This window comes from Grampus griseus (genome assembly GCF_964374135.1).
Source record: "Grampus griseus genome assembly, chromosome: 4".
Classification (NCBI taxonomy): Eukaryota; Metazoa; Chordata; class Mammalia; order Artiodactyla; family Delphinidae; genus Grampus; species Grampus griseus.
Window position 1 is genome coordinate 68,068,306 of NC_138997.1, and position 27,336 is coordinate 68,095,641.

Genomic DNA, 27,336 nt, shown 5'->3' on the forward strand with positions numbered 1-27,336 from the left:
ATTGTATGTATGAACCAGATCTACTGTTTCCATTCATCTGTTGATGGACATTTAGGTTGTTTCCATGTCTTGACTATTGTGAACAGTGCTGCTATGAACACAGGGGTGCATGTATCTTTGAATTACAGTTTTCTCTGGCTATATGCCCAGTAGTGGGACTGCTGGATCATATGGTAATTCTATTTTTAAAGGAACCTCCATACTGTTTTCCATAGTGGCTGTATCAATTTACATTCCCACCAACAGTGTAGGAGGGTTCCCTTTTCTCCACACCCTCTCCAGCATGTTATTTGTAGACTTTTTAATGATGGCCATTCTGACTGGTGTGAGGTGGCACCTCATTGTAGTTTTGATTTGCATTTCTCTAATAATTAGCAACGTTGAGCATTTTTTCATGTGCTTATTGGACATTCGTATTTCTTCTTCAGAGAAATATTTATTTAGGACTTCTGACCATTTTTCGATTGAGTCATTTTTTTTGTTGCTGGGTTGTATGAGCTGTTTGTGTATTTTGGAAATTAAGCCCTTGTGGGTCACATTGTTTGCAAATATTTTCTTCCATTCTGTAGGGTGTCTTTTCAGGTTTTGTATAGTTTCCCTTGCTGTGCAAAAGCCTGTAAGTTTGACTAGGTCCCATTTGTTTATTTTTATTTCTATTGCCTTGGGAGACTGACCTAAGAAAACATTGGTACGATTTATGTCAGAGAATGTTTTGCCTACAATCTCTTCTAGGAGTTTTATGGTTTGTTTTATGCTTAAGTCTTTAAGCCATTTTGAGTTTATTTTCGTGTATGGTGAGAGGGTGTGTTCTAACTTCATTGATTTACATGCGGCTGTCCAATTTTCCCAACACCACTTGCTGAAGAGACTGTCTTTTTCCCATTGTATATTCTTGCCTTTGTTGAAAATTGACCGTAGGTGTTTGGGTCTATTTCTGGGCTCTCTATTCTGTTCCACTGATCCATATGTCTCTTTTCATGCCAGTACCACGCTGTTTTGATTACTATAGCTTTGCAGTATTGTCTGAAGTCTGGGAGGGTTATGCCTCCTGTTTTGTTGTTTTTCTTCAGGATTGCTTTGGCAATTCTGGGTCTTTTATGGTTCCATATAGACCTGAGGATTATTTTTTCTAGTTCTGTGAAAAATGTCATGGGTAATTTGATAGGGATCCCATTAAATCTGCAGATTGCTTTGGGTCATATGGCCATTTTAACAGTATTAATTCTTCCAATCCAAGAGCATGGGATATCTTTCCATTTCTTTGAATCATCTTCAGTTTCCTTTATTAATGGTTTATAGTTCTCAGCATATGTCTTCCACCTTCCTGGTCAGGTTTATATCTAAATATTTTATTTTTGGGCGTGCAATTTTGAAAGGTATTTTTTTTTTTACATTCCCTTTCTTATACTTGTTAGTGTAAAGAAATGCAACTGACTTCTGTATGGTATTCTTGTACCCTGCTGTCTTGCTGAATTTATCAGTTCTAGTAGTTTTTGTGTGGACAGTTAGGGTTTTCTATACACAGAATCATGTCATCTGAGTATAATGGCAGTTTTACCTCTTCCCTTTCAATTTGGATACCTTTTATTTCTTTTTCCTGTCTGATTGCTGTGGTGTCAGATCATTTTCTAAATGGATTGTAGCAGTTCACACTCTCCCCAGCAATGTTTGGATGTCATTTCCCTGCATCCTCACCAGCAATGAATATTACCACTCTTTTTAGTTTTTGTTAATGATGGGTACAAGTATCATCTCATTAATGCTTTAATTTCCTTGACTACATTCAGAATATTTTTATATTTGAATTTTCTTTTATATGAATTACCTATTCATAGCCTTAGTCATTTTTCTATTCGGTTGATTCTTGTTATTATCAGTTTGTGGCTTTTTGTACATTAGAGATACTGACCCTTTATCATGTATTACAAATATTTCTTCCTAGCCAACCATTCTTTTATTTGTTTACAGTGGCTGAGGAGCTTAAAATTTTAACAGTTGTGTATTCTATTTCATCATAGAATTCTGAAATTTCACCAAAAAGGCACAGCAAATATGTTCTAAGCTGCATAAATGATCCCTGCAATTCAATGAATGCTTGAGGTTTATCAACCTGTAGCAATCAGACTAATGCATCCTGTTTCTGTAGTCATTGGCACCTTTTTCTTAGTTATTGCTTGTTGCAGCTAAAACACAACCACAGAGGGCTGAGGTGAATTCCTGGGTCTCCCTCTGATTCTTCACCTAGTTGAGGCTCTATGGTGAGCAGTGACTTCTAGGCAGTTTTTTCCACCCTACAAACTTCCAGCCCATTGCACATCTGTAGAATTGTATTAGAAATCACTTTTCTCAGCTCAGCCTGCATCTTTTTTTCTCAAACCAAAAATGTATTTATCAACCCACTCCCCTTACATAAGTAAGGCAGTAGTTTGCCATATAAAAATTTGCCACGTAAAAATTCTTTGCACTTCTGTATGTTTTCTACATGATATAAAACTTTTTACAATATGTTAATTAAGATATGAGTTCTGTTGAATATAAGCATTCATTTTCCAATCAAATACTTAACAAGAACAGTTTCTTGGCACACAGTGGGTCGGGTTAATTGGTACAGAATGCTCTTTACTGAGAGCTACATGAGCTGAGGAGCAACAGCTCAGTTGCTAAGATTCACTATTTCAACACGGTAGTGTTTTTCTGCTTTGTTCACATACAAAACCCTTAAAGAATTCTGAAATTCAATATATAAAGACCAGAGATATATTACTTTAGCCACTGAATCAAATTAATACTTAAAACCATTATTTAAAAAAAAAGAGAGAAATACCAAAACCATTATTTAAAACCGTTTTTAAATAAATGTTTCAAGATCTGCACTAGTATAAACCATTTCTTCCAGTTTGCAACTTGGAAACTGAAGGAAAAAGATGCCTATTGAGTTTATCTGTTTTGTCTTTATAACATTCATATGAGAAAAACACTGAGATACCTGGTTTTCTCTCACTAATAGTGGCAATATGGGGAAGTGTCAGGGAAAAAAAGAAAAGCAAACAGGCGAAAACCAGGCATTCCAAATAAGTAATGCTAGGTATTTTTTAGAGTAGGAGTTGGCCTAGATTCCACATGGTTTGCCGAGTGCCAATCCTGGTGTCATGAAGCAGAAAAAATAAAGGGTGGGTTTGATGCTGAGACAACAGCTTAGTAACAGCATGTGGTGGCAGTGGGCTCACAAGTAGGAGAAGCAACTCTGATGTAAAGTGTCAAAAAAAAAATTAGATACTATGATCTAACTCAAGATTTGCTTAATTATAAAAGAAAATGAAAACTACCTATTTGAGACTGTAAATCCTTTTTTCTAATTACAAAGGTAATATCAATAAACATCAACCTAACTCTTGAAGGCTGGGATGGAATAAACAAACATTGCTTCATGTATTCTTCGATGTATATTTTTAAACCCATCATTATCACAAGCCTTAAAATATTTATACTGTGACTCAGCAATTCCACTTCTAGAAATTTATGCTAAATGTATATGTATGGAGGGGTTACAGGTAAATTTTATTCTTCTGTGAATTTTTATACATTTTCCAAAGTTTACATAATGAGCACAGTTTACCTTTTTAGATGAGGGGGGGAAGTAGGACAGTATTCTCTAGTGGCCTCAAGCCAAGGAAACCCAGTTTCTTCTTTCTTCATCTTTCTGAATCTCATCATGACATGCACAGGGATAGCAAGTTTTGTCATAAGAGAACAACGACAGCAGCTCGTATTGGACAGGCGTTTTTGTTCTCAGGTCTTTAGTAAATCATGTGATGAACCCTTAGCCCTCAGAATAGAGTAATGGTATTGGCTTTGGACTCAAACTGTTATTTTCCATTGATGAAGCTGTTGCAGGAAGAGTCCCAAGAGTTGAGCTCTTACACAAGGTCCCAAGTATCAAACCCAGGACTCGGTGACAGTTTATCAAAATGGCATATGGCAAACAAGACCCAACATTGAGAAGCAGAATTTACAAGGGCATGCGTTAATGATGGTAGCCAGTGGCAGGAAAGTGTGAGTCTGTATTCCCCAAACATGCAGAAAAATACATTAATTCAAAATATACAAGCTTAGAGGGAAACTGACAGGAAGAAGTAAAAAAAAGAATGTATATTTTACATAAGTATTCAGGAAAGGGTAATATGGAAATTGCTGGGTTTAATCCAGTTAGAAAGTCTGATGCATACCCTGTGCAATTCTAGGAATGTTGACCACTTCCAAGCTGATGATCCAGTGCAGAAAACTCAGACTATATCCCCCACCCCCGCCTTTTTTTTTTTGCAGGTTAAAAGGGGTCATTATGGAGTTCAAAGAACAGAACTCTTGCCTGGCGACCGAGACAACCTGGCCATTCAGACCCGGGGTGGCCCAGAAAAGCATGAAGTAACTGGCTGGGTGCTGGTGAGTACCAAGAGCTAGCAAGGATTTCACTCTTAGGAATAGACAGAGCAAACCAAAGGTGCCTGATGTACTACCAGGCTCAAAGTATTCGTCTGCCCTTCCACATCTCTTTAGAACAGCCTTACCACGAGCTGCTGTTTCTCCTTCAAAGGAAACTTAAAAAAAAAAAAAAAAAAACAGCTGGGCTTTATTAGGATGTTTTGGAAATCACCAAAAAATAAGTGAGAACCAACTTTTTTTTTCCCCTAAGAGTTCAAAGCAAAATCCTCAAAGGGAACTAATGACCCAAGCATTATTTTAATCAATTATTGATTATTTTACTTGACCTCTGATAGCCATGGACATGCATGGATAGTACTTAGATCACATACCCTACACCAACGTCTCCCTCAAATGAGGATATGTGCACCTAGCCTGTTTTTAACCTATGCAACGTGACCTAAAGTTGTCCATGACAGCTTTACCTCATAGTAGGAATCCTCCTGGCAGACCAAATTCGATAGCTATATAATTACTCCTAACACAAGACTTGCACTGTTTCTAGCAGTAGAAATACTTTGCTATGAAACGCCTGGTCATGTTAGGAAACTTATGAAATAATGACCTAATTGAAGTCACAAGAAAAAAGTTCATTGCCATAGAGAAACTAAAGATCCTTTTTCTTTCACAGGTATCTCCTCTTAGTAAGGAAGATGCCGGAGAATATGAGTGCCATGCATCCAATTCCCAAGGACAGGCTTCGGCATCAGCAAAAATTACAGTGGTTGATGCCTTACATGAAATACCAGTGAAAAAAGGTAGGTAATAAATCTCATAACCATTTAAAAATGACTAGTGCTTTTGTTTAATAAAGCACAGAACCAAGTATGAAAGTATCAGACATAGCTCTTAATGAAATTCTGTGATGTTAGGAATCCACAAGGGAAGGACATTAAGTATGTAATCAAAATGTAGAGTGCATGGCTCCAAAAGAACATTCAGTGGTTGATGGAATGCTATTATTATGACTCAGATGCTTTCACTTTATCTTACACATAAGAGTCAAACCTGATTGGAATGGTTTATGTTTCCCATAACTTTCTATCTATCGTCACAGCATTTTCCTTGGTGTTGTGACTATTATATTAAATTCCCATTTAAAAGGAAATGATTGTAGACAATTCTGGTCCTTCACTTTGAGCTTTTATAAGAAAAAACCCAGAAAGAGTATATTGGCAAGTACTCAATTCTGTTCTGCCTCTATCCACTTCACTGTCAAAAGCTTCCTCTTAAGCATCCATCCTGGCGGTATGAGAGTAATGCTACTTTACATTTATATAGATCTATTAGACTGATGTCTGACTTGGTTTTTCCTTAAGCCAAAAATAACGAAATTTACTGTCAGCATTTGTCAAAACCATTCCACTGTGTGGATCACTCAGCTGCGGTACGAAAGGAAGAAATATCAAGTAAAGATGTGTTTGGTCAGATTCTCTTCAGCCAAGATGTGTAAAGTCAAGTGATGAAACAGAGCAGTAGCTAAGAGTCATGTGTTTGAGTCTCAGCTCTGCCACTAATTATTCCATTTTAAATTCTGAATGAGAACTGGATGACAAAGGAAAGTTCCTTGGCCTCTCTGGATCTCACCTTGCTCATCTGTGAAACATGCTTCTCCCAGTTCTATAGTAAGGTCTGTCACTTATAGATAGACAAGTACAACAAAATCACCTTCCACATCTAAAACCATATGGCTCAAATTCCACCATATCATTTATAGTTAGTTACTCACACATCCTTTATCCCCACATTTTAACATCTTCATTTCTTTGGAAACAAACACTAAACTACCTCAAAATTAGAAAGTCAACCATGTCCATATATGTAACTTATTTTTATCTTTTCTTTTTAAACAGGTGAAGGTGCTGAGCTGTAAACCTGCAGAATATATTAATCTGCATAGCTAAAAGTAGTCATGGGTAACTACAACCCCTGTTCTTGCCTAATAACCAGTTTCTTTTCATCCAGTCCACTAACACTTTAGTTATATTCACTGGTTTTACACCATGAAATACAAAATAAAGATAACACATCAAGACTGTCTACAAAAATTTGTCTATTTACAGAAGAAAAGCATGCATATCATTAAACAAAACAAATAAAATGCTTTTTCTCCTAGTGCAAGTACATTTTTGTTGTTTTAAAAATTTTTTAAAAGCTATATCATAGAAACAAACAAGACACAAAGATTTTTAAAAGAGCTAAACACTCATCATTCGAGGTGCAATACTCATAGACATGAGTTCCTGAAACAACAGTTTGCATGCATAAGGCATTCGCACCAAAGAGATCTGGGGGAGAGAAAAAAAAAAGGTAATTAGCAAAGCTGTATTGAAGGGACCCCCACTTCCCTACCCCAGAAAAAGCTAAAGACTTGGTACTGGAGGTGATGAACAAATGAGGCTGATAACACTCATCCTACCTTGGCCTTTGGGGCTCTTCTCCTAAAAGGCTTTGGTATTCTGCCCTTTCTGCCAGATATAATTTATATTCACCCTTCTCAATTAAAAGGTTTAACAAAACTCATTGTTTAAAATTCCTTGTACAAGGTCTTATTTCCAAAAGATGAACAGCTTAGCTTAGAGAAATTACCACACTGAAACTTAATTAGTTTTTAGAAAAACAGAATTGTTACCTTTTTCCTCATTTAAAACTAGGACTCTTATCTTATAGAAGCATGCTATCAAAATTGTGAAAATGCCAATCTGTTCCACCACACTAAATCTGCCTGGATGATTAGGCCAACGTGGTTATATCCTAAACAGATATCAACTGTCAGTAAGGTATGTACATACCTGGGTTTTATTTCGGCAGCCCCTGCATTCATACGTATGGGTCCTAGTGTTAGCGATCGCCATTATTCCACAAAGATTGCAAACATGAACCTGATATGGATCTGATGCCTCAAACAGTCTTTCCCTTAAAAACTGGGCTGCTCCGTGGGCAATCTGACAATCTCGTTCCATTTCTCCAAAACGCAGGCCACCATCACTGTCATGGAAAAAAACAACAGACTATTTTGTACTGATTTTCTATTATCATAAAGAATATTAGAAAGAAAGAGAACTAGACTCCGATTTTTCTACTCTTGCATTCTCTCTATATGGTGGGGGGGGTGAGAAGTCTACCAACTATTTGGTGTGCATTAGAAGGTCCCCAGAGTAAACACATAAGATTCTCAAGTATAGCATATACTTTTCCAAATAAAATACAATGAAGTACAAAATAAAATCTCATCAGACTATTTAACTTACTAGAATTCACCTCTATACTAAAAAATGAATAATAAAAAAGTCAATCTAAATAAAGCAGCTTCTCCATGAATGAGACTCCCAGGCAATAAAACCTAAAATGATAAATGCATGTTGGCAAAAGTGATGGAAAGAACAGGTGACTAATCACAGGTTTCCCCAGCATGTAAGTGAAATGCATTGTTCTGATGGCCAGGCAAGTGGATGATGGCTTCCTTAACATTCTTAATGTACAAAATACATAAGATCAATGAGCTTCTAATGATATTACCAAAAACAAAACATTTGGTCAGCTTTGGAGGATTCTAGGCAACTACCGCGTCATTTTGAAAATTGGTAAATAAAAGGAAAGAATTAAGCATTTATTTTGCCTTTTAGTATATGAACCATGTCACCAGGTTAGCAGCTGAGGAAACAACATTTCTCTCTATGAAAGTATTCCAGCTAATAAATGAAGAAATGATAAATTAGAATCTCATCAGTTTGCAAACCTTTAAATAATTAAAGGGTTTTTTTTTGTTTTTTGTTTTGCAGTACGCGGGCCTCTCACTGTTGTGGCCTCTCCTGTTGCAGAGCACAGGCTCTGGATGCGCAGGCTCAGCGGCCATGGCTCACGGGCCCAGCCGCTTTGCGGCATGTGGGATCTTCCCGGACCAGGGCACGAACCCGTGTCCCCTGCATCGGCAGGCGGACTCTCAACCACTGCGTCACCAGGGAAGCCCAATAATTAAAGGTTTTACGTAATGATCATTAATAGCTGCTAAAGTCATAAAAGAGACAACCAGATATTGAAAGTATACAGCACTGCCTTTGAAGTATTACTGTGAAAGAACACAAGGCTTCACCTCATCAAGGCTTCACCTTGAGGCTCTAGATCCGATTAGCTATTTCACCTCATCAAGGCTCTAGATCCGATTAGCTATTTACAAGAAAAATAGGAACACAGAGCCCAGGAATGCAATCAACAAAAATCCAGACTGTGAGAGGGAATTCCTTGGCAGTCCAGTGGTTAGGACTCAGCGCTTTCACTGCTGAGTGAAAATATTTTCCAAATGACCAAATATGATACTATAAAATTACATAAGTATAAAAGATACAAAGTGTAAGCCCAATGGATTTTAATATAATAAACATAAAAGATTCACTTAAGTGGTTTCAAATTCTACATCACAAGTAACCTTTAAGAAAGGACAACTTGGACTTCCCTGGTGGCACAGTAGTTAAGAATCCACCTGCCAATGCAGGGGACACGAGTTCGAACCCTGGTCTGGGAAGATCCCACATGCCGCGGACCAACTAAACCTGTGCGCCACAACTACTGAGCTCGCTTGCCTAGAGCCCGTGCTACACAATAAAGAGAAGCCACCGCAACGAGAAGCCCGCACACCACAACAAAGAGTAGTCCCCGCTCGGAGCAACTAGAGAAAGCCTGCACGAAGCGACGAAGACCCAACGCAGCCAAAAGTAAATAAATTTATTTTTAAAAAAAGGACAACTTGTTTTGGTGTAGCATCAAAAAAAAAATCCACAATCACCTGAAAATTATTAAAATATTCTTCCCTTTCCAACCACAAATCTGTGTGAGGTCAGATTTTCCTCATATAGCAATACTTAATTATAAAAAATAAAATCCTGCAATGGGATGAATGCAGAAGCAGACACAATAATCCAGCTGTCTTCTCACAAACCAGTTCATTTAAAAAGATTTGCAAAAAGGTAAACCAATGTCACTCATCACTAAATTTACTTGGAAAATATTTAAACTAAGGAGCCTGCCTACTGCAACTAAGACCCAGTGCAACAACAAAAAAAGATACAACTCCCAGACAAAAGCCTTTGGGGTCCTGGAATCAAGAAATTTGAGAACCATTCCTTTATATAAAAATGATGATGATGCAGCTCTCTTACCGAGATCTACCCTCCATGGGCTGCCTATTAAGGATCTGAATAGGTCCCCGAGCACGAGAATGAATCTTATCATCCACCATGTGTTTCAAACGCTGGTAGTAAGTGGGGCCAATAAAAATTTGTGATGTGATTTTTCGACCAGTGAATCCATTGTATAGGACCTGAAACAGACAGATTTTGAAGCAGACTTAAAAGTATTAAACAAGCTCAAAGAATATATGTGCATATACTGTATAATTCCATTTCTATAAAAATCAAAACAGAAAACTATAGTGTAAAGAGAGTAGTCACGGGGGGGGTATGATGGTAGTGACTGGAAGGGGACACAAGGGGGGCATCTAAGCATAAAAGGGTTCTGGTAATTTTCAAGATCTGGGTGCCAGTCACACAGCTGTGTTCACTTTGTGAAAATTCATCAACCTGTAAATTTACGATTTTGTATGTAATTTGAAGTATGTGGTATACTTTAATGAAAAATTTAATTTTTTAAAAAATGAAATCACACACATACAAAAAAGAATACTCATAACAAATTACCAATGTAAGAGCAAACATACCTCATTTCCTCTGAGATGGTAACCATAATCAGATAAAAGATTAGAAATCTTCTGTACATTAACAGCATCATTGAATGGAGTGGCATCACCAATTTCACCCTTGTTAGCTGATACCTTTAAAAAGAAAAGTCATCTCTAAAAGCCTGCTTCCTTCTGTCACCCTTTAGAAGTCTATGTCAATATAAATATATTAAAAAAAAAATGCTTTCTGGAAAGGAAGATTTTGAACTTAAGATTAAGGATTAACTTAAATATCTATGTTATGGAAAGCTGTAATATAGTAAGGTTCATTTTATTAGCATTTTACATAAAATATAACAAACTAATTTACCTAAAAAATAAAAGCAACTCAATTATAAGCCTTCAAGTAGGAAACTCTGTGAGGCCAGATACAAAAAGAATGAGACTCCCAAGTACTTCCTACGACTCAAGGAAAATGACATTTTAATGCCCTAAAACCAAGCCATCCATGTGTTAAGCTGTAGCCTCTCTGCCTTAATAAGATACTCAAAAATAGAAAAACCTCCACTGAAAGATGCATGCATAGCTAATAGTATAGCTATAAAACCATTAGGTTCACACTGAACTAACCACCATTTATAGAAAAGAACCAGTCAAAAGAATAACCATATATACAAGTAAAGACTGGATGTAGTAAATTTTGCAAAACTTCTCAGTCATAACTTTGCAAAGTTTGGCAAAAAACAGAGACATAATCAAACCAATTTAAAAGCAGGAAAGTTAAATGTCATATTGGCTTTTTCCAAAGTACCCTGGCTCAAATGAAAGAAATGACCTAACATTTCAGAAGAAACATCAATTTGGAACCTATATTTTTAAAGAAAATCTCTTACCTTCCCTTGAAGACATTCGATCAAGTGACCAATAGTCATACGAGAGGGAATGGCATGGGGATTTATGATGATATCGGGGGTGATACCTTCGCAGGTGAAAGGCATATCCTATAAAGGAATTTTTTTTAAAGACACTTAAAAAAACTTAAATCTCTTAGCTAGAGAACTAGAACTAGCTCCCGCTCATCTAAACTTTTCTATGTCCTAAATTCTGTTCAACGTAGTGTGTTCACCTACTTATTCAACACTAAAATTAGGGCTTCCCTGGTGGCGCAGTGGTTAAGAATCCGCCTGTCAATGCAGGGGACACGGGTTCGAGCCCTGGTCCGGGAAGATCCCACATGCCGTGGAGCAACTAAGCCCATGCACCACAACTACTGAGCCTGCACTCTAGAGCCCATGAGCCACAATTACTGAGCCCACGAGCCACAACTACTGAAGCCTGTGTGCCTAGAGCCCATGCACCACAACGAAGAGCAGCCCCCGCTCACCACAACTAGAGAAAGCCCACACACAGCAATGAAGACCCAATGCAGCCATAAATAAATAAATAAATAAAATCTAAAAAAAAAAAAAAAACACTAAAATTAAAAGTCAAGCCTTTACTGCCTCTGGGCTCTCAAGTTAAAGAACATTTTGATTTAATAAAATGTTCAACAAAACTTTGGGTTAGAGGTGATAAAAGATACCTACCTCTTGTCTATACTGAATACCACAAGTACCCTTTTGACCATGTCGACTAGCAAATTTGTCTCCAATCTGTGGAATTCTAACAGAGCGTACCTGAATTCACACAAAAAATAGGTTAGTTAAGTCATTCTGATTTACTTTCTATAAATAGCAATATGACAAAGCTATACTCACCCTTATTTTACAAAATTTATATCCTTCTTGGTTGAGAGTTACCATAACCTGATCCACAATGCCCGTCTCACTAGTCCTGAGAAAAGTGCTACAGTCTCTCTTAGTATAGCGTCTATTAGTGCCCTCCAATTCATCTTCATTTTCAGGCAACGTGACTGTTTTGCCTATAATAACATCATCTCCTGATACACGAACCCCAGGAGCTATCAAACCATCGTCATCCAGCTTGTCATAAATAGCATGCCTCATACCTGAGAAGAAAGAGAATTTTCTGAAATGGTAATACCATAAAGAAAAGTATTTAAAATGTCCCATAATCCCCCTCCCCAAAAGATTAAAAACCAAATATATAAATCAGTTCCAAGTCAGAGAGAAGTTCATAGGAATCTCTAACATGTGTAGTAATGTGCCCTTATTCCAAATACTACAAACTATTCTGAACTCGGTAGAAAAGCATTGGGCTGATTCAGACTCTCCATTTGCTAAGTGACTTTGGATAAGTGTGTTGCCATCTTCTGATCTCTATATTGCATAAGGAAGAGTATCTATGTCCTCTACATATAAACTCCAACAGAAAGTTTGAATTTAATCTTCTATAATCTTAACTCCACTGAACATCAATTCACTACCACAGAGAACCACCCACAGGAAATGGAGTAATAGGAAGATACCTAAGGAAAAAAAAAACATTTTACTTCATGCAATACTATTAAAAGCCAAAACTGGGCTTCTCTGGTGGCACAGTGATTGAGAGTCCACCTGCCGATGCAGGGGACACAGGTTCGTGCCCCGGTCCGGGAAGATGCCACATGCTGCAGAGCGGCTAGGCCCGTGAGCCATGGCCGCTGAGCCTGCGCGTCCGGAGCCTGTGCTCCGCAACGGGAGAGGCCACAACAGTGAGAGGCCTGCGTACCGCAAAAAAAAAAAGCCAAAACTATAGGAGAGATAACCCTTTTCCCTGGGATATCCTATCCATCCCACTTTATACAGCTTTTAAGTGACTGTAAAAATAATAACTAGAAAATAAGTTTTGAGTTTTCCAGAAGAAACAAAGTTCTAGGCGTCCTCTCATTAGTTATTTGTTAAATACATACAAATAGTGTGGCTAGACAAACACTATGGTCACACCACAATGTGAAGAGGAGAGGAAGTTCCCATGCAAATAGATAAACTGAGGGACAGGACACAGTACAAGTGAGAATGGGGCTGAGGTGTGTCCCATGAAATTACATGACCTCTCTGATATCCTAAATCCCCTCCTCAATGCAAGACTTAGCGGAATGGAAGGACTATAGCAAGCCCACTCCTAGGTGCAAAGACTTCTGGCAAATATACCTATTTCCTTAATATAAGCTCTAAGAATAATAAGAAAACATACTCCCACATGGCAAAAAGAAAGGGGGGTGGGCAAAACCCAAAAAATTAATCAGGAAAACCATGGTAAGCTAACTTTGAATTCCATAATTTCAATGTCAGTATTGCTTACCCTGGCAAGTTTCACGTGTAGGCTTCTCAAAAACTTCTTCTTGATCAAACCCTTTTTTAGACTCCTGTTCTTTGTATGATCGATAGAAAACAGACCTAAAAACACATGGTTCTAAAGTTAACTTTTATTTTCCTTTAATAATAGGGCTTAGAACATACCAATAAATTTTACTTAATTGATATGTGGTAATTTAAACCATGGCAATTTAAACCATGAATCTGGGACAAGAGTTAACTGTATTAAGGGTCAAAGTTAAGTCATAAGAGCTGTACAGGCCACACATGTAGCATTTGACCCATAACCTTAACACAGCTGGAATTATATGTGAGACCAGGAAGGACTAATGTCACTGAGTCCAACCTCCTACCCAAAATAAGAATCCCTCCCATAATAACCCTCAGAGATGGTCACCCAGGATCTGTCCCAATATTTCTAGTGAGAAGTTTATGATATTAAGCTATAACGTCCACCTCTGGTCTTAGTGCCTATCCTCTGAAAACTATACAGAAAAAAATCCATCCTCTCTTCTTAACTCCCAGTTTTTTAACCAACTTTCGCATACCATGGATTTGAGATTAATGTTTGACAATAAAATAAACTGAAGAATAGAAGATTGAAAAAGAAAATATACTATAATTTTAATAGTAGTTATTGGGTTGGCCAAAAAGTTCATTCGGGTTTTTCCATAACATCTTACAAAAAAACCTAAACGAACTTTTTAGCTAACCCAATATTCACGGGTCCTGAAACTCTAGGTTTATTTTTACTTTAGATATTTCTATATTATCTAAACACAAACATTTATTTGCTTACAAATAAAGGGGGGCTCAAAATATTAGCAACTGAAAATCCTCAGATACAAGAAGCAGTGTCTTCAGTTGTTCGTGACCATCACCCAAGCCTTCTGCTTTCTGGAGTAGGGCACTGATTTTACTACACTAACCCCTATATAGGAAACCATATAACAACATGTGCCTGGCAGATATCCACAACGTTTCATGAATGGAGGCAGAAGATTAAATATCCTAACAGAAAAATTTCTCTGCTGTCAGATCAAAATTTCTTCCGGACTGACATTTAAAACCCCCAAAAGTTTGGAAACACACAATTCGCACCTATTTTTAAAGAACTTTTTAAAAATAAAATATTAATATTTCCACCATATATGTATTTTGACAACTTTTATAAATAGCTGACCTGAAAAAGCCTCGGTCTACAGCTGAACGATTCATGATAACAGAGTCTTCTTGATTATATCCAGTGTATGATGCAATGGCCACAATTGAGTTGATACCTGCAGTGCATTTAAGAGAAAGCATTAAAGCACCATATGAGAAACAAAGAAAAATTACCCCTTTCTTTTAAATCAATTTTATTTAATCATATTTGCCTCAAATGTTTTCACCATGGTAACTGTCAAAGTCTCCTCCTCCTGGAATAGCAATCTGTGAGACAACTACTCTGATGGCTAAATGTTTGATATAAGCAAGTTTTTAATATAAACAATCTTATTTAGTTGCTGCTGCCAAAAATATTTTTGATGAGACCATAAAGATTTAAAGTATCAAGTATTGATAAACAAAATTGATAAACCTTTAGCTACACTCATGAAGAAAAAAAGGGAGAGGGCTCAAATCAACAAAATCAGAAATGAAATAGAAGTTACAACTGACACCACAGAAATACAAAGGATCATAAGAGACTACAAACCACTATATGCCAATAAAATGGACAACCTAGAAGAAATGGACAAATTCTTGGAAAAGTACAATCTCCTAAGACTGAACCAGGAAGGAATAGAAAATATGAACAGACCAATCACAAGTACTGAAATTGAAACTGTGATTTAAAAACTTCCAACAAAAGTCCAGGACCAGATGGCTTCACAGGCAAATTCTATCAAACATTGAGAGAATTAACACCTATCCTTCTAAAACTATTCCAAAAAATTGCAGAGGAAGGAACATTCCTAAACTCATTCTATGAGGCCATCATCACCCTGATACCAAAACCAGACAAAGATACCACAAAAAAAAGGATCACACACCATGATCAAATGGTATTTATCCCAGGGATACAAGGATTTTTCAGTATCTGCAAATCAGTGTGATACACCACATTAACAAACTGAAGATAAAAACCATATGGTCAACTCGATAAATGCAGAAAAAGCTTTTGACAAAATTCAACACCCATTTATGACAAAAAATCTCCAGAAAGTGGGCATAGAGGGAACCTACCTCAACATAATAAAGGTCATATATGACAAACCCACAGCTCGCATCGTACTCAACAGTAAAAAGCTGAAAGCATTTCCTCTAAGATCAGGAACAAGACAAGGATGTCCACTCTCACCACTTTCACTCAACATAGTTCTGGAAGTCCTAGCCATTGGTACTCAGAAAAGAGAAAGAAAGAAAAGGAATCCAAATCGGAAAAGAAGTAAAGCTGTCACTATTTGCAGATGACATGATACTATACACAGAAATTCCTGAAGATGCTACCAGAAAACTTACTAGAGCTCATGAATGAATTCAGTATAGCTGCAGGATACAAAATTAATACACAGAAATCTCTTGCTTTTCTATACACTAACAACAAAAGATCAGAAAGAGAAATTAAGGAAACAATCCCAATAACGATCACATCAAAAAGAATAAAATACCTAGGAATAAGCCTACCTAAGGAGGCAAAAGACCTGTAGTTTGAAAACTATATGACACTGATGAAAGAAATCAAAAATGACACAAACAGATGGAAAGATATACCAAGTTCTTAGATTGGAAGAATCAATACTGTCAAAATGACTATACCACCCAAGGCAATCTACAGATTCAATGCAATCCCTATCAAATTACCAATGGCATTTTTCACAGAACTAGAACGAAAAATTTTTAAATTTGTAATGGAAATTCAAAAGACCCCAAAGCAATCCTGAGAGAGAAAAATAGAGCTGGAAGAATCAGGCTCCCTGGCTTCAGACTATACTACAAAGCTACAGTCATAAAAACAGTATGGTACTGGCACAAAAACAGAAATATAGATTAATGGAACAGGATAGAAAGCCCAGAAATAAACCCACACACTTATGGTCAATTAATCTAGGAAGGAGGCAAGAATATACAATGGAGAAAAGACAGTCTCTTCAATAAGTGGTGCTGGGAAAACTGGACAGCTATATGTAAAACAATGAAATTAGAACATTCTCTAACACCATACACAAAAGTAAACTCAAAATGGATTAAAGACCTAAACGTAAGACTGGACACTATAAAACTCTTAGAGGAAAACATAGGCAGACACTCTGACATAAATCAAAGCAATATCTTTTTGGATCCACCTCCTAGAATAATGGAAATAAAAACAAATAAATGGGATCTAATTAAACTTAAAAGCTTTTGCACAGAAAAGGAAACCATAAGCAAAATGAAAATACAATCCACAGAATGGGAGAAAATGTTTGCAAACCAAGTGACTGACAAGGGATAAATTTCCAAAATATACAAACAGCTCATGCAGCTCAACATCAAAAAAGAAACAACCCATTCAAAAAATGGGCAGAAGATCTAAACAGACATTTCTCCAAAGAGGACATACAGATGGCCAACAAACACATGAAAAGATGCTCAATATCACTAATTATCAGAGAAATACAAATTAAAACTACAATGAGGTATCACCTCACACCGATCAGAATGGCCATCTTCAAAAAACCTACAAACAATAAATGCTGAAGAGGGCATGGAGAAAAGGGAACCCTCATGCATTGTTGGTGGGAATGTAAATTGATACAGCCACTGTGGAGAACAGTATGGAGATTCCTTAAAAAATGAAAAACAGAACTACCATAAGACCCAGCAATCCCACTACTGGGCATATACCCAGAGAAAACCATAATTCAAAAAGACACATGCACCCCAACGTTCACTGCAGCACTATTCACAATAGCCAGGCATGGAAGCAACCTAAATGTCCATCGATAGAGGAATGGATAAAGAAGATGTGGTACATATATACAATGGAATATTACTTGGCCATAAAAAAGAATGAAATAATGCCATTTGCAGCAACATGGATGGACCTAGAGATTATCATACTAAGTGAAGTAAGAAAGAGAAAGACACGTATGATATTTGGAATATATGTGGAATCTAAAAAAATGATACAAATGAACTTTTTTGCAAATCAGAAACAGATTCACAGACTTCGAAAATAAACTTATGGTTACCAAAGGGGAAGGGTGGGGGGGAGGGATAAATTAGGAGTTTGGGATCAACAAGGATCTACTGTATAGCACAGGGAACTCTACTCAATATTCTGTAATAACCTATATGGGAAAAGAATCTGAAAAAGAACGGATATGTATATATGTATAACTGAATCACTTTGCTGTACCCCCTAAAAATAACACAATATTGTAAATCAACTACAATATAAAATTAAAATTATATTTAAATAAAGTAACAAGTATTAAAGAAGAAAAAAAGCTGAAAACTCTATAAACTAGTAGATTGCAATATAAGAAATGATTGTTGAATGTGAGTGGGGTTTCTTTTTTTTTTAAGATTTATTTATTATTTTTTTATTTTATTTTTGGCTACATCAGGTCTTAGTTGCGGCATGCGGGATCTTCCGTTGCGGCGCGGGGGCTTCTCTAGTTGTGGCGTGGTTTTCTCTTCTCTAGTTGTGGTGCACAGGCTCCAGGGCACGTGGGCTCTGTAGTTGTGGCGCATGGGCTCCAGAACGCGTGGGCTCTGTAGTTTTGCAGCACGTGGGCTCTAGTTGAGGCGTGCGAGCTCAGCAGATATGGCACGCAGGCTCAGCTGCCCCGCAGCATTTGGGATCTTAGTTCCCTGACCAGGGATCGACCCCAAGTCCCCTGCATTGCAGGGTGGTTTCTTTACCACTGGGCCTCCAGGGAAGTCCCTGAGTGGGGTTTCAATGAACATAATTCATATATACGTGAATCATCAGATTTTCCAAAAACTGAAACACACTCAACTCTAAAGCTACAGTAACACAGTACCTTGACCTAAATATTTCAAATGTGGAGTAAAAACTATGACTACAGAATACAAAGGAATCAAAATCTGGATGACTGAATGTTTTGGTTATCTAAGTTCTGAATAAACTGTTTATATTTGCTTCCTTAAAGCTAAATTCAACTTTCAAAACACAACCCACCGGGCTTCCCTGGTGGCGCAGTGGTTGAGAGTCCGCCTGCCGATGCAGGGTACACGGGTTCGTGCCCCGGTCTGGGAGGATCCCACATGCCGCGGAGCGGCTGGGCCCGTGAGCCATGGCCACTGAGCCTGCGCATCCGGAGCCTGTGCTCCGCAACAGGAGAGGCCACAACGGTGAGAGGCCCGCGTACCGCAAAAAACGAAACAAAACAAAACACAACCCACCCTTCAAGAGGAGACACACCATTCATTCACACTTTTATGTGTACAGCAGGGATGCAAAAGTTTTCATAAGCAGAGTGCAGGTAAGGGGTGGCAGCACTGCTGGTCTGAGTCTGGGTCACTAAAGACACACTCCTCCAAGTCTCTGATTATCAGTAATTCCCAACCCAAGGTAGGAATAGATTTGTAGAAAGAGATACACACAGAAAGCAGGCCCTCCTCCCCAACTACCACATTTGCTCCTCCTTAACAACTACATTTCTATGGCCCACTGTGCCACAGAAAGCTTTCCACTAGCTATTTTAAATGCACTGACCATAACATTTTAAAAAATAAATTCACACTAAAGCTTAGATTTCAAGCTTTTCTTGAAAAGTCAGATCTGGCATCACTGAGTCTGCACGTACACATCACAACTACAGCTGAAGCTGAATAGGGCTAACCCCAGCAAAAAGGCAAACCTCTCTTCAACTCCACCTACTCAACCAATCTTGCCTAAGCCTGTAGGAATCTGAGACTGCAAGCTCTGTTGAACAGATAACACGAAACACTTTGTGCTAAATATAACCTTGACTGCTCTCTAAAGAAGGATCATAGTAACAAGAGGGCATCTGTTGTTCTGGGCACCCTGATGGGTTTGTGTACCTGTATTTGGAGCAGGAAAAACTAAAATGCTCTGCTGGGAGAGGAAGGGGAGTAAGAAATCCTCCAAGGGAAAGGCAGTGTCAAGGAAGCTGAGTCCTTCCTGGGAAGGACCAGAGATAAAGCACCCAATAGCAGAGAGCCAAGAAGAGTTTTCAGAGATCAGAAAAGTCAAATAGTCTCTCCTCAGGCGTGCAATGAAAACTCCTGAAATCTAAATGATTTCCTCTAAGGAATCTTTAGTAATATCCACACTAGTCACCACTCTTTTGTGTGGACTGTCTGAGAAAACTAGAAGAATTTTAATTTTCACGCACAGTCAAGCTGCATAACACAGAAAAAGTACATAAAGATGCAGGATCCTGACGGCAGGGGGGTGATCTGAAAGGAGTCGGGAATTGGCAGAAATTCCAGGGTCTTGGGAGATGTAGTATGATCCTACTACTAAGGAGCCAGGAGCAGGACATACGTGACATCTGTGATACATCGAATGGGCAAGACTTCCCTAGCACGTCCTCATGTTTTTATGCAGCGCTACCTATGCCCTCCCTCTTCTCCAGGTGACAGCCTATAGGTGCTCAACTGTCTTGGCCCTTGTGGGGCTTTCCTCCTCTCATGTGACAATCCCTGGATCGCCCACACTTGCTGTATCAACTACAGCCCAGGAGGCAACCCCCTCCATCCTACAACCTTTATCCAAGGTATCTGGGCAAGTCTGAAAGATCAGCTAAATTTAGCTAAAAACAGTAAACTTCTGAATTATATGTCTAATATTTTCTTCTTAGCTTAAAAGCCCCAAATCAAGAAACAATGTAGTGAAGAGGAAACAGCACAAGAAAGTGAAATGGGAGGAAGGTGTACATCTGGTCTAAAAGGGAAAAAAAAGGACCAGAGTTTACATTCTGGATTTTCAAATTAAGTTGTATAAACTTTGAGCAAATAACCTTTCTGATCCTGTCGCCACATCTGTAAAACAGAGATGATACAACCACCACTATCACTAATCAGCTAACATTTATTTCTCCCTTATTAACTGCTAGGCACTAAACCTTGAGTTTTAAGCGGATTTAACCATCTAATCATCAGAAAAGCTTTATGAGGCAGGTACTATTATTATTCTCACTTTTTAGGTGAAAAAACATCACAAAGCTTTTATGATGCTTAGAAATAACGTGTAAGGTGCCTTGGCTGGTGGTTCACACGAACTGCTCAATAAATATTAGTAACTTCAAAAAAGTATCTGTGATCTCAAAGACTATAAACGTGAAATCTAGGATTACAACCCACCTGTCAGCCAGGCTCAAACCCTTTCAGCCATTCTGTCCCCACCTACTTCAAACCTCAGCTCAGCAGTAAGGAGGCTCTAAGTATCCTGACTCACTTTAAGTCAAGGTGAACTTTTGTCACAAGGATCTTTGCTCCCAGAAGATGTCAACCAAAGAAACAGTACTCTATAGAAATAGGAATGATACTAATCCAAAGACATTCCTTAAGATAACCCTATTAGCCCCTTCTCCTTAGGGCTCCTAAGCCCCTTAGAATTTGGCCAATGCAGCTGGCAGGTTAGGCAGGGCCAGAGCTAATAATTCAGCCACGATGGTCAGGAGATTGGTTACATCAATAGATTGAGCAAATAACTAAATATACTGAGGACAACGGGAGCCAGGTTTGTCACTGTCAGAGAATGGAATTCTAAAATAAACACTATGGTGTTGTACTGGGATGGGAGATATGGTATTGATATGAACTCATGGTTCTTTAGTATATAGAGATAAAAAAATAGATAAAGGTGGGGAGGGGTATATGCATACATATATTTTCCTAGTTCCAACAGCCAAGAGGACCTAGAAATGATGACATTATAATAGCAAGGAGCACACCTAGCACCCAGATTTTGGTTTCTACACACTATTCTTTTATCCTAAAAGGAGAAATGACCAAGTCCAAGTTTAGGGGAAGAAAAGCACAAGATGAGGCAAAATGTAAGGAAGTGCTTGAAGAACAATGAGGACCTATCAGGAGTCATCTTGAAGATACTCCCATTGGAAAATCTGGGACAATTTCAGCATCAAACAGGGAGGAATGATAAGATTAGAAAATCACCATTTGGCAATAATCACCTGCTAAATTAATGACTGAAAGTGTGACAAGGAATAGCTATTCACATCATCTCAAAGTATCTTCTCACAAAGACTTACTACTTACCTAATAAGTACAAAATAATTATAATTAATAAAAAGTGGAGAAACCTGACAAACAATATCTTAATTACATGATAAAAGTTAAAATCACTAATAATGGGACAGAGACAGCATGTGCTTCCTGATATCATGCCCTGAGAATATAGCACTGCTTCTATGCTAGTACTGCCAAAAATTCATAACCTGAATATTGTTTCCATGGGGAAACAATAGTCAAACCCAAATTGAGAGACAATGTATAAAGTAACTTGACTGGACTCTTCAAAAATGTGGAGGTCATAGAGACAAGGAAAAACGAAAGAACTGTTCCACATTAAAGAGACTAAAGAGACATGCACTATCCTGGATTAGATCCTAGACCAATAATGGATATTATGAGGACAACTGGCAAAGTCTGAATTGGGGACTGCTGACTAGATGGGTATCAATGTTAACCCCCTGATGTTGATGGTTGTACTGTGGAGAATGTCTTTTTTAGGAAACATACACTGAAGAATTAAAGAGTGATGTGGGGGCTTCCCTGGTGGCGCAGTGGTTGAGAGTCTGTCTGCCGATGCAGGGGACACGGGTTCGTGCCCCGGTCTGGGAAGATCCCGCGTGCTGCGAAGCAGCTGGGCCCGTGAGCCATGGCCACTGAGCCTGTGCGTCTGGAGCCTGTGCTCCGCAACGGGGGAGGCCACAACAGTGAGAGGCCCGTGTACCGCAAAAAAAAAAAAAAAAAAAAAAGAGTGATGTGGGACTTCCCTGGTGGCACAGTGGTTAAGAATCCACCTGCCAATGCAGGGGTCACGGGTTCAAGCCCTGGTCCGGGAAGATCCCACATGCCACGGAGCAGCTAAGCCCGTGCGCCACAATTACTGAGCCTGCACTCTAGAGCCCACGTGCCACAACTACTGAGCCCGCGTGCCACAACTACTGAAGCCTGCGTGCCTAGAGCCCGTGCTCCGCAACAAGGGAAGCCACCGCAATGAGAAGCCCACACACCACAACTATAGAAAGCCCACGCACAGTAACAAAGACCCAACGCAGCCAAAAATTAATTAATTAATTAATTAATTAGTCATGTAGCTTCAGGTCTGTAACTTAACTTTTAAATGGTTCAAGAAGAAAGAGAAAGGGAAAGAATAAGGCAAGTGTGGTAAAATGTGAACTAGGAAATCTGGATGAATATTATATAGGAGTTCTTTGTAACAGTCTTACAACTTTTCTGTAAGCTTGAAATTATCTCAAAATAAAGTTTTTTAAAATATAGATAGATAACAAGATTAAGGCATGAAGCAATAACAGAGCTGAAAGGCTTGTAGTCCCTACCAGCCATGCCCTCACCACTTCGTATCAGTGCCAAAGGAACATTCTATTTCAAATCCAATCCTTCACCTGTTTCTTTTCTTCTCTAGCCATAAAGAAATTATCTAAATGCTGAAGAAAAACACAGCACTGCAAGTATAGCCCAAAGATACCAGCATACTGTAGACAACGTAACAGATTTTGTTTTTCTAGACAATAGTAACCCCTTGTGGAAGACTTTGAAAATAAATCATTCTAACCTGTGAGAATTTGCTATCAAAATGTCAGATCCCCTATTAAATAATTTAAAGTCACTATTTACAAGGCAAACTTTACTAAATAATGTTATCCAGGGTCAAAGCCAAAATTCCGCTAATAATACGGTAAGACAACAACTCTGCCAAAGAACTATGCTGTCTCCTTTATATTCAATACTGATACCCTTCAGTCTTCTCTGCACCATTTTACCCGTTGTCCAGTCTCCTTGAGAACCTCTTCCTGCAACTTCCTGATTCTTCTCCTTATCATCTACATCTCAAATCTCCTCTCTGGATTTCTCTTCCTGGTGCCTGACTTTATTTTTTCTGGCTTTATTCTCACTCTGAATTTTCCCTCAGCAATTTCACAGTAATCTATAATTATCATTAATATATCAAAAACTTCACAGCTCTTGATTTGACCTTCTTTCTAACCACATTTGCAACTCACTGTTGGAGGATCATTCCTGAGATGCTTTGGCAGCAACTCAAAATCAGCATGTTGAAAACTGAACTTATCATCTTACGTCTAAAACCTCTTCTTTCAATCTAAAAAGAGTGGATATATGTATAACTGACTCACTTTGCTGTACAGCAGAAACTAACACAACATTGTAAATCAACTATACTCCAATAAAAATTGATTTAAAAAAAAAATAAATAAAACCTCTTCTTTCTTCTAACATGCTCCCAATGTTATTAACAGTATCTCTCTCGATCACCCAAGCCAAGAACACCAACAATATTTCCAATTCCTTTCTCCCCTCTCTTCATCATTCTACATCCAATAAGTAATCAAGTGTTAATCTTAACAAGTGTATTCCAACAGGTGTTTCACGCCCTTACGCTTTTTCATGTCTCAATAAGGACCTTACCATTTCTCACTTAGACCACTACAAGAACCTCTAAGTTACCTCCCTACTTAATACCGTATATGACTCTAATCGATCCTTTACGTGACTGCCAGAATTATACTGTAAAATAAATTTGTAACTGTATTACTTCCTTGTTCAAAAAGGCTGGATAGGGTTTCCCTGGTGGCACAGTGGTTGAGAGTCCACCTGCCGGTGCAGGGGACACGGGTTTGTGCCCTGGTGCAGGAGGATCCCACATGCTGCGGAGTGGCTAGGCCCGTGAGCCATGGCCACTGAGCCTGCGCGTCCGGAGCCTGTGCTCCGCAACGGGAGAGGCCGCAACAGTGAGGGGCCCGCGTACCGCAAAAAAAAAAAAAAAAAAAAAAAAGGCTGGATAGTTCTTCATTCTCCAAATAAAATTCAACCTGCTGTCTCCACACTATGAGACCAAGTATCACTTCCATGCATTTCCACTCAGGCCATACTAAACTGACATAAATACTGACAGTTGCCTTCATGCACCCAGGACCTTGTTCAAACCATCTCTCAAATTCAAATACCCTTTCATCAACTTTACTCTAGTCCAAAATGCTACCTCCCCTATGAAATTGGCTCTAGACTCCAACAGGAATCAATCATTTCTTTCACTCTGTGCTTCCAAAGGAATCTATACCTCCATCATAACACTTTACATATATCTACCTTTTTATTGAATTGTGCTCATGTTTTCCCACCACATTATAAATTCTAAGAGAATAGAGACTGTGTCATATGCATTTATTAACCCTCCAAAGAACCCACAAAAGTGTCTTAAGCATGGCAGGATCTTAAAAAATGTAGAACAAAACTGAACATACCTGCTGGCAGCTCTCTAAATCGTAGGTATTCCATTGACCGTGTAGTCACAAGTGGTTTTTGAGGATAATAGAGAACATGGGCCAATGTATCCATACGAACATGAAAGTTGGTAATATAAACCCCCATAGCCTGCTTACCCATAGCAGACTGGTATGTGTTTCTAGGGGACTAAAGGTAGAAATGAAAAGCGGAATCAGTGAAAATTTAATTACTTCTAAATAAACAGACTTTACAGGGTACTTCATAAATCAGAAATATGGTTGGTAAAGTTCCTGTTCTTTCCGAAAGATAAGTGATAACCATTTGGAATAATCAATTATGGCTCTTAAGAGTCAAAACACAAGAATAAGCATATTAAATGCTGTAGTTCATCATCTTTACACTAAAAGGCTTTTCTTCCAGAAAAAAACTACAGACTAATCTCTAATTTTTATTCTGCTTCCCCCAATTCCTTACAAAGCATAGTCAAAAACTGCTACCAACCTGGTTATGATCAGGAAAAGGAATAATAGATGCACAGACACCAAGAATCATTGATGGATGAATCTCACAGTGCGTATATGTGGAACAATAAGCTACTTCTTTCTCTTGTAAATCATCTGGGGTCATTGCGAGCATCACTGTTTCTTCTTCTAGAGTATCAATATATTCTACTACCCCACTGGCCACAAGATCCTGCCAACTAAAAAAGAATTCATTTAATTTCCTTACTTCCTGAACTATTTTAATTAACTAGGCTTCCTACTTAATAAAGAGTATTCCTATATCTGTATGCATTCACATAGAAAGAGTCCCAAAATAAGCATACCATTGTTAACAGTGAAAGAAACAAGTTACTGAACAATACACATAAAGTATGGCTCTGTAACTACTGTTAGTTTGTTTTGCTCTGCTCTGATGTAAAGAACCTACTTGTGGGGCTAGGGTGAGTATATAGAAACAAAAAATAAGGTCTGGAAGAACAAATACCCCAAATGGTAACTATTTACTTCTGAAAAGGAGAGTGTGAATTGGGGGCTTTTGTATTTTTTTATTACACCTATTTTTTGAATTTTTAACAATAAAAATATACACATTCATATATCACTAATAATAAATTGTAAAAGATTCTTTTTATTAAATTTATTATTATATTGTTTATGTTATACATTATCTATATCACATCGGTTATTTTTCTTTTTTTTGGCCGCACCACATGGTATGCAGGATCCTAACTCCCCAACCAGGGATCGAACCCATTCGCCATGCAGTGAAAGCACAGAGGTTATTTCTTATTAGTAGTAGAGGTAGTCTTTACCATGTCACAAAGACTTTTACGCTTAAATAAAAACCTAAAAGTCTCTTACTTGATAACAAAAATTAAGAAAAAGCAAATGTGACTGCTAATGAGTACAGAGTTTCTTTCCGGGTCAATGAAAATATTCTGGAATTAGATAGTGGTAATGGTTGCACAATCTTGTGACTATACTAAAACCCACCGAACTACATAGTTTAAAATGCTTAATTTTAGGGCATGTGAATTATATCTAACTTTTTTTCTAACTGCATGTTCTTACCTATAGTTGTTATATTCTCTCTCTTTCAATTGATCAATGTGTCTCTTCTTCAAAAGTAGCTTTTGTTTTTCCACAATCAGAAGTGGTCTACAAATACGGCCTGCATCTGTATAGATCCGAATCTCCCTCTCTCGAATATCTCTGATCATAGAAACCTATACATAAAAAGACAAAACAGTCTCATGAACTTTTATTTTCTCTGTATCATTAAGGCTTAGCTAAAAATACAACAGGATTAATAGATTATCAAATAAAATTAATAGATCTTAGTTTATCATTGTTCAATATACTAAAAACCTAGGTATAATTTAAAATTTTATATAGGATAAATATCTAACCTTGGTAATTATAAAGCTGAACAATATCTGGTAATAATGTCATGCAAAATAAATTAAAATGAAGAAAATATATGTTTGATGTGACAAATACGAGTATATTTCTTATTTTCTTGTTTTCCCTCTTTGGTAATTACATGTACTTCACGTGTGTAACCTTTCAATACCCAGCCCTATATCACTCTGCCTTGATCAGGCTTTCCCAGTAATAAGCCTGACTTCTCACAATCACCTATAAGACAAATGGTTTATAGTCTAGCTCTCTAATACAGCAGTCACTAGCCACATGTCACTACTGAGCACTTGAAATGTGGCCATTCTGAAAGGAGATATGCTGTAAGTATAAACTACTCACTGGATTTCAAAGATAGTACAAAAAAATAAAATTTATCATTAATAATTTTCCATTGATTATATGTTAAAATTGTAATATTTTTGATGTATCCGGTCAAATAAAACATAATGAAATTATTTTCATCTATTTCTTTTTTGGGGGGGGGCCATGCCACATGGCTCACAGGATCTTAGTTCCCCAACGAGGAATT

The 27,336-nt window shown here is 37.9% G+C and overlaps 2 protein-coding genes across 2 annotated transcripts in view; one reads left to right on the forward strand and one right to left on the reverse strand.

Annotated features, from left to right (window-relative positions):
* IGFBP7 (insulin like growth factor binding protein 7) overlaps positions 1 to 6,609 on the forward strand; it is a 75,331-nt gene extending 68,722 nt beyond the window's left edge. The window contains exons 3-5 of the mRNA XM_082653086.1: positions 4,324 to 4,440; positions 5,111 to 5,237; positions 6,333 to 6,609. Of these exons, the coding sequence (XP_082509212.1) occupies positions 4,324 to 4,440; positions 5,111 to 5,237; positions 6,333 to 6,352 (264 nt within the window). The 3' untranslated portion in view covers positions 6,353 to 6,609. The remainder of the gene's footprint in view (positions 1 to 4,323; positions 4,441 to 5,110; positions 5,238 to 6,332) is intronic.
* The window catches only part of POLR2B (RNA polymerase II subunit B), a 46,086-nt gene continuing 25,264 nt past the window's right edge, over positions 6,515 to 27,336 (reverse strand). Inside the window, exons 14-25 of the mRNA XM_082653085.1 lie at positions 26,457 to 26,611; positions 25,384 to 25,582; positions 24,900 to 25,068; positions 14,594 to 14,690; positions 13,397 to 13,491; positions 11,911 to 12,161; positions 11,740 to 11,829; positions 11,047 to 11,154; positions 10,193 to 10,306; positions 9,636 to 9,796; positions 7,272 to 7,467; positions 6,515 to 6,767 (exon numbers count right to left, since the gene is read on the reverse strand). Of these exons, the coding sequence (XP_082509211.1) occupies positions 6,678 to 6,767; positions 7,272 to 7,467; positions 9,636 to 9,796; positions 10,193 to 10,306; positions 11,047 to 11,154; positions 11,740 to 11,829; positions 11,911 to 12,161; positions 13,397 to 13,491; positions 14,594 to 14,690; positions 24,900 to 25,068; positions 25,384 to 25,582; positions 26,457 to 26,611 (1,725 nt within the window). The 3' untranslated portion in view covers positions 6,515 to 6,677. The remainder of the gene's footprint in view (positions 6,768 to 7,271; positions 7,468 to 9,635; positions 9,797 to 10,192; positions 10,307 to 11,046; positions 11,155 to 11,739; positions 11,830 to 11,910; positions 12,162 to 13,396; positions 13,492 to 14,593; positions 14,691 to 24,899; positions 25,069 to 25,383; positions 25,583 to 26,456; positions 26,612 to 27,336) is intronic.